We start from the raw sequence: 7654 nt of genomic DNA on the forward strand, positions 1-7654 counted from the left end.
TGAAAACTTCCCTAATCTAGCAAGGGAAACAAACACTCGTGTCCAAGAGGCAGAGAGGACCCCTCCCAAACTCAACCACGACAAACCAAACACTACCTGTGCCCACTATAAAAACGACTAAAGGGACATCACGTTGACAGCGGAGCCAGGAGGCCAGCAGGGGGAGCAGACCCAGTGGAAAGAAGCACCTGGCACCTGGGTTTTTACCAACCCAGCAGGAGGACAGGTTCTTCCTCCCAACCCCACCCCCATAAAAGCCCAGCCAACGAGTGGCCGCCACAGCCCAGCCAATGAAACATTCACAAAAGGTTTGCTACTGGGACTCCAGTTGGTTTCATGCTTAAAAATGATGTGCAGCGGCGCCTGGGTGGCACAGCGGTTAAGCGTCTGCCTTCGGCTTAGGGCGTGATCCCAGCGTTACGGGATCGAGCCCCACATCGGGCTCCTCCGCTATGAGCCTGCTTCTTCCTCTCCCACTCCCTGCTTGTGTTCCCTCTCTCGCTGGCTGTCTCTATCTCTGTCGAATAAATAAATAAAATCTTTAAAAAAAAAAAATGATGTGCATTCGCATTTGTAACTAAGTGGACTGACTTAACCAGAACTAATTTAGGACTTCAACAGCCATTACAAGGAACTGTTGATCTCCCAAAACTTGTTTTACTCTAAATTAGAAAGCCATGGCTCCTTAACAAAAGGGGAAAAAAAAACCCTGAATGGGATGCCTATTTTAAATGGTATCTTGAGGCTTCCAGATATTTTCAGGATTCTGTTTGCCTCTTTACAAAATATTACTTCTCAACTGAGGCAAACTGGGGCACCCCGGTGGCTCAGTTGGTTAAGCATCTGCCTTCACCTCAGAGCCCAGCATCAGGCTCCCTGCTCAGCATGGAGCCTGCTTCTCCCTCTCCCTCTGCCTGCAGCTCCCCCTGCTTGTGCTCTCTCTCTCAAATAAATAAAATCTTTAAAAAATATACAAATAGTAAATAAACAGAGGCAAACAATTGAAAGAAATCAGAATGGCTTCTGAGGCCTCCTTACCATCCCCCCCATCCCCTCTGCAGACAAGCAGAGACCACCAAGTACTGGGGTCCTGCACCCAGTGCCATTTTCCTCTATTCTCTCTGACGAGCTTCCCTTTCCCTCTGAACCTCTTCCCACTCCCTCCTCTCCTGAACCTGTTAAAACCTGCCTCTCTAGAGCCTTCTGAGGATCTGCATAGACCTCAAGCTTCTTATGTTTTCCGGACTAAGACCAAACTGCGAGCCACAGTTAAAGAGTGTCCTTAAAGTAACTAAGGGCTCTGACACGTTTGCTGAAGATTTTAGCACAGTTACTCAAACTTACCAATCTGGTTTCTCATATTTGTATCAGTTAGTCCACATGCCTGTTGGTGAGGGCAATGCCAAACACTGGATGAAATTAGCCCAAAGGAAACACCCCCAGGGGGGATTTAGAGAATCCCACCCTCGACTTCCATCAGGATGCTACAACACTCTCGGGAAATCACTGAGCAGTTATCGTAGCTTTTTCTAAGTCTGCTGATTGGAAGAAAACTCAGGCTTGTAAACAAAAGCCTAATAACCCTCTTCATGACCATTACAATGAACTCCAAATAGTCTTTTTTAGATGCTGAATCTACCTGGGAAGCATTTAACTCTATTTTTTAACAGGCTGAACTGGGATCTTTCTCTTTTAGTTGAAAAGCACCAGGACAGAATGGGAAACTGCCCACTCCAGATTTAGTGACTATGGCAAACCAGCTGCTTAAATCCTACACGAGTCACCTAAAAAACTGCTAAAATCCTTAACTTTCAAATCTGGCAAGTAAAGGCCCCTAAACAAAACCAAAAAACTTGCAGTTTCTGCTACTGCAAAGAGCCCAGACACTGGGAGAAAAGAAGAAAACTATTACACTTCTGTTACCGCCAGCCCTCTAGCCAGCCTTTTCTTTCCTTTTTTTTTAAAGATTTTATTTATTTGAGAGAGAGAGAGAAAGAGAGTGAGAGAGCACAAGCGAGGGGAGAGGCAGAGGGAGAAGCAGGCTTCCCACTGAGCAGGGAGCCTGATGCGGGATTCGATCCCATAACCCTGTGATCAGGACCCCAGCCAAAGGCTGACACTTCACCCAGGCGCCCCTCTAGCCAGCCTCTGGAAAGGACAACCAGGAAAGGTCCTTCCTGGCACTGAGGGACAAGACCACAAAATATGAAACACCTGACTCTTGATCAGCAATGGCTTTGAGGAAAGATCTTGATCAAAAGGGGGAAGTGTAAAAATTAATAAAAGAAAACTTCGATTAGAATGTGCTCAGGAAGCCAGCAGGGGGAGCTCTCAAGGCCGACCAACTGCAGACCTATCAGGAAGAGAGGCACCTCGACAAGTTACTGCATTACTACCCCAGTAGGAAGAACGACCCAACAGCTCAGCCAATGGGAGCCAATCACAACTCGACAATGAAAAACCACTACACTTTCAACACCCAGTTTACTCCAATGGACTTTCTGTTTACAACAGTCCCAGCCCTCTCCCCTCTATAAAAGAGCTTCCTCTGCTCTGGTCTCCAGACTTGCTCATGGTGCTGCACTAGCTAGCTTGTCCTGGACTGCAATTCTGTTATTCCTGAAAACACCCAACTTCTGCTGGTAAAACAAACAAAAGAAGTGACAATTTAATTTTAAGGTTCATACCACATTATAGCATCAAATTTTGTAATCTGGCAAAATGTGAAGATTTGGCAAAGTGAGTGGTGGGTACATATAGGTATCTTACATTACTGAGTACTTTTCTTGATGTTTAAAGTCTTTTGAAATGAGAAGAAGAATGTGGCACAGGGTTCCACCCTGCCAGCTATCACCGTGCACTCCCTCCAGTGGAGGAAGCACCAGGGCAGCTGTGACAGGGAGGAGTGTGTGACTGACCTTTCACGGTCAGACAGGTCAATGTCAGACTTCAGCATGGAGATGAGGTCTGTGCCTTCCTGGTTTTCCCTTTCACGCCTTTGCTGTAGCTTCTCCAGTTCAGAATGGCACTCTTCCACCTCGTGACTTAAGGATAAAATTTGGTCTTTCAGCTGTTGAGGAAAAATTGTTACAGCTTTACTTAAAACAATTTCGTGAGGAATAAACTTCTTCAAGAAATACTCATCATCCCAGTTAGCAAAAATATGGCAAAATGTGACTGATTAAAGGTGAAAATTACTAATAGGGTTCCCACCCCCATCCCGCCATTATTCATTGCCTACAAAAACAGAATACATAAACATTCTAGCCTGCCCCAGGCACCAGGGGGAAGGGGCAAATTCACCAGAGATTATTCTCATCAATAAGAACTCAAAATCTCCTTTACAGCCATTCAGAATAAACATTAATTTCCAAGCAAGTGAAGATGATTCTTATATATTTCTCCTTGAAAAAAGGAGCCAACAGAGGTGCCTGGGTGGCGCAGCCAGTTGAGATCTAACTCTCAGTTCTGGCTCAGGTCATGATCTCAGGGTCCTGGAATAGAGCCACAGTCAGGCTCTGTGCTTGGCCGGAGTCGGCTGGAGATTCTCTCTCTCCTGCTGCCCCTCCTCTCGCTCTCTCTCTCTAAATTAAATAAATGAATCTTTAAAAAAAGTCAACAATCGTAGGGTCTCAGTGGTCTGGTCGGGTAGGTGCCACCAGCTGCCCTGGGCATCCCTGGCTACCATGGGCTCCCCAGACTGCTTGAGCACTGACAATAGGTCACTGTGGTTTTGTCATGCAGCTTAGTGAAATGACAAGTGTGTCTTCCTAGCAACAGAGTGACCTGAGCCCACTGCCAACCACAGTTCTTTCTCAGGGCTGGTTGAGTTTACTGACAAGAACATGGGCACCTCCCCACAGAAGATGAAGGAACAGAGAACGTGACAGAGCATGACTGTGCACACAGGCAGCAGAGAGCCAGGCAGGCCACATGCCTGTCCCACGCTGCTGTCAAGTATTGGGAACAATGGCTGGGCAGTGGATCAGCCAATGGGTGACATGCCTACCGCCTCTAGCTCAGGCTCAGACGGGTGGAGCCCAAAAGCAAGTGGACTCCAGGTGGAGAAGCCGTGTGCTGGGACACACCCAGCTGGCATGGACATGTCTTCATCCAAAAGCAGGAAAAGCAGGTTTGCATGGGTTAGAAAACTGTTAAGAGAATACCAGAGTAGGACCCGTAGAATGTTAGTACAAAACGGAAACAAAAACCAGATAAAATAAAAGAGTGTAAATTTGAAGCCCCTTACTGCAGGAATGAAAGCAAACTGCAAACATAATTTCAATGCCGTGCTTGTAGGGAAATTAGAAAAAAATACAGATTCTATAGACCACTGGTTATGTCACACTAAGATGGCAAACAATGACCAAAAACAAACAGAAGAGAAGACGAACAGTGAACCCAAGTGCTGACCGCACATGAAACTGGTACTCAGACGGCTCCAGGCATGGTTTGGCCCCAGCTGGTGGGGTGCGAACAGATGGCAGACCTGCCGGACTCACAGCATGCAGCCCCATTCTCAGGGTTGGCTGCGGGATCAGGTAGCCACACCTGTGAGGGCCAGGAACACAGGCCACCATGATGGCTGATTCCACTCTTTGAGTCTATGGGACATAGACTTTTCCCTTTGCCGGTCCTGCTCCCTCCCTTTCACAAAAAAGTGCATGGTCACTGGGGAAAAAAACCTAATAGATACGCCTCTAGTGACACTGATCAAAAAAGAGAAAAGTACAAATAAACATCTTAACATAGCTTTTTTTCTAAGAAACCGGCTGAAGAGTTAAGATGGCGGAGGAGTACGGGTCCCCTTTTTCAGCCGGTCCCCTGAGTCGAGCTGGATAGGTACCAGACCAGCCTGAACATCCATGGAATCAGCCTGAGACGCAGGAAGATACATCTGGATCTCTACAAATAAACATCTCCAGCGCTGAGTATCGAGGTACGAAGCGGGGAGCCGTGAAACCGCGCACAGATATCGGAAGATAAACAGAAGGGGGAGGGAGCCGCCGCGTTCGGGCACTGGGAAGCGGTAGCCACCTGCGCGGGGGAGCAGGCGACCCACAGACGGCACCCGTGAGACAGCAGACTGAGAACGAGAGCCGAGAGCCGGGAGAGCAAGCCACCAGGCATCTCACGAAACTCCGGAACTACGGTGTGCTCACTGGATCCAGACTGAGACCGGGAGCTCTGGCGGCTGGCGGCGTTAGAAACACAAAGGACAGAGACGTGCCGGCCCTGGAAGTGAGGGCTGGGACGCCGGGTGTGGGGCGCACATCCCGGGACACTTAAGGGTCGGGCAGCACCAACAGTAACAGAGTTAAAGTGGCCAGAACATCAGCGGACAATGGTCCGCGATCCCTCTGTTCTGTGACAGAGGCTGAGATTCGGCCACTGCTGCTCTGACTCTCAGAAGAGGCACAGCAGACCGCCAGGGAAAGCCGCCAGAGAACAAAAGCCTGGAAATACCGGCTCACAGCGTGCCCATCCCCATCCCCCCTCGCAGTGGACACGGAGACTCTACCCAAACAGGGTTTCCTGAGTACGGGCGGCAGGCCCCTCCCCCAGAAGGCAGGCTGAAAAATCAAGAAGCCCACAACCCGGGGCGCCTGGGTGGCACAGTCACTGAGAGCCTGTCTTCGGCATAGGGCGTGATCCCGGCGGTCCGGAAAGGAGTCCCTCATCGGGCTTCTCCGCTGGGAGCCTGCTTCTTCCTCTCCCAATCCCCTGCTTGTGTTCCCTCTCTCGCTGGTTGGCTCTCTGCCATATAAATAAATAAATAAATACAATCTTAAAAAAGAAGCCCACATCCCAAAGATCCCTATAAAACAACGGTGCACGGCCTGGGTCCCAGGCAATAATTTGGGCTCTGGACAACTCCACAACCTCTCCTCATCAGAATGACAAGAAGGAGAAGCCCCCCCAGCAAAGAAAAGACAGTGAGTCTGTGGCCTTTGCCACAGAACTAATGGATATGGATGTAACCAAATTATCAGATATGGAATTCAGAGTAATAATGGTCAAAATGATGAGTAGACTTGAAACAAGTATTAACGAAAATGTTACTGAGAATAATAAAATCTCTAAGGGTGGAAATGAGAGTGAATCGCAGAAATTAAAAATTCTATGAGCCAAATGCAGGCAAAACTAGAGGCTCTGATGGCCAGGGTCACCAAAGCAGAGGAACATATTAGCAAATTGGAGAATGGGTTAGTAGAGGAAAAAACGGAAACAGAAGCTGGACTTAAAAAAATCCACGTGCAAGAATGTAGGTTATGGGAGATTACTGACTCAATGAAACATTCCAATGTCAGAATCATCGGCATCCCCGAGGGAGTGGAGAAAAACAGAGGTCTACAAGAGATATTTGAACAAATTGTAGCTGAAAACTTACCTAATCTAGCGAGGGAAACAAACATTCGAGTCCAAGAGGCAGAGAGGACCCCTCCCAAGCTCAACCACAACAAACCTATGCCACGTCACGTCATAGTGCAATTCGCAAATATTAGATCCAAGGGTACAGTATTGAAAGCGGCCAGGGCAAAGAAATTTCTCACGTGCCAAGGCAAAGGTATCAGAATTACGTCAGACCTGTCTACACAGACCTGGAATGAGAGAAAGGGTTGGGGGAGGGCATTTTTAAAGCTCTTTCAGAGAAAAACATGCAGCCAAGGACCCTTTAACCAGCAAGGCTGTCATTCAGAATTGACGGAGAGATAAAGACCTTCCAGAATCGCCAGTCACTAACCAATTTCGTAACCACAAAACCAGCCCTACAGGAGATATTAAGGGGGGTTCTATAAAGGTAAAAAGGCCCCAAGTGATAAAGAACAGAAAGTCACAACCGATACAAACAAAGACTTTACTGGCAACATGGCATCATTAAAATCATATCTGTCAATAATTCTCTATCAATCTAAATGGCTTGAATGCTCCCATAAAACACCACAGGGTTGCAGATTGGATAAAAAGATATGACCCATCCATCTGCTGTCTACAAGAGACTCATTTTGAACCTAAAGATACATTCAGACTGTCAGTAAAGGGCAGGAATACCATCTTTCACGCAAATGGACCTCAAAAGAAACCTGGGGTAGCAATTCTCATATCAGATAGAATGGATTTTAAACTAAAGACTATAGTTAGAGACACAGAAGGGCACTATATTATTCTTAAAGGAAGTATTCAACAATGGATATGACAATTATAAATATATATGCCCCCAAAAGGGGAGAAGCAAGTNAACAGGGGAGCAGCAAGATACACAAGCCAACTCTTAACCAGAATAAAGAGACATATAGATAAAAATACATTAATAGTAGGGGACCTCAACACCCCACTATCAGAAATAGACAGAACACCCTGGCAAAAACTAAGCAAAGAATCAAAGGCTTTGAATGCCATACTCGATGAGTTGGACCTCATAGATATATATAGAACACTACACCCCAGAACCAAAGAATACTCATTCTATTCTAATGCCCATGGAACATTCTCAAGAATAGACCATGTTCTGGGACACAAAACAGGTCTCAACCGATACCAAAACATTGAAATTATCCCATGCATATTCTCAGACCACAGTGCTCTGAAATTGGAACTCAACAACAAGGAAAAATTTGGAAGAAACTCAAATACTTGGAGACTAAGAACCATT

The 7654-nt window shown here is 46.8% G+C and overlaps 1 protein-coding gene across 4 annotated transcripts in view; it reads right to left on the reverse strand.

Annotated features, from left to right (window-relative positions):
• Window positions 1-7654, reverse strand: part of PCNT (pericentrin) — a 131382-nt gene that overhangs the window by 59963 nt on the left and 63765 nt on the right. For all 4 annotated transcript variants that reach the window (XM_034654113.1, XM_034654121.1, XM_034654105.1 and 1 more), the window contains one exon: window positions 2919-3070. In XM_034654113.1, the coding sequence (XP_034510004.1) occupies window positions 2919-3070 (152 nt within the window). The remainder of the gene's footprint in view (window positions 1-2918; window positions 3071-7654) is intronic.

This window comes from Ailuropoda melanoleuca, chromosome 1 (assembly GCF_002007445.2).
Source record: "Ailuropoda melanoleuca isolate Jingjing chromosome 1, ASM200744v2, whole genome shotgun sequence".
Lineage (NCBI taxonomy): Eukaryota > Metazoa > Chordata > Mammalia > Carnivora > Ursidae > Ailuropoda > Ailuropoda melanoleuca.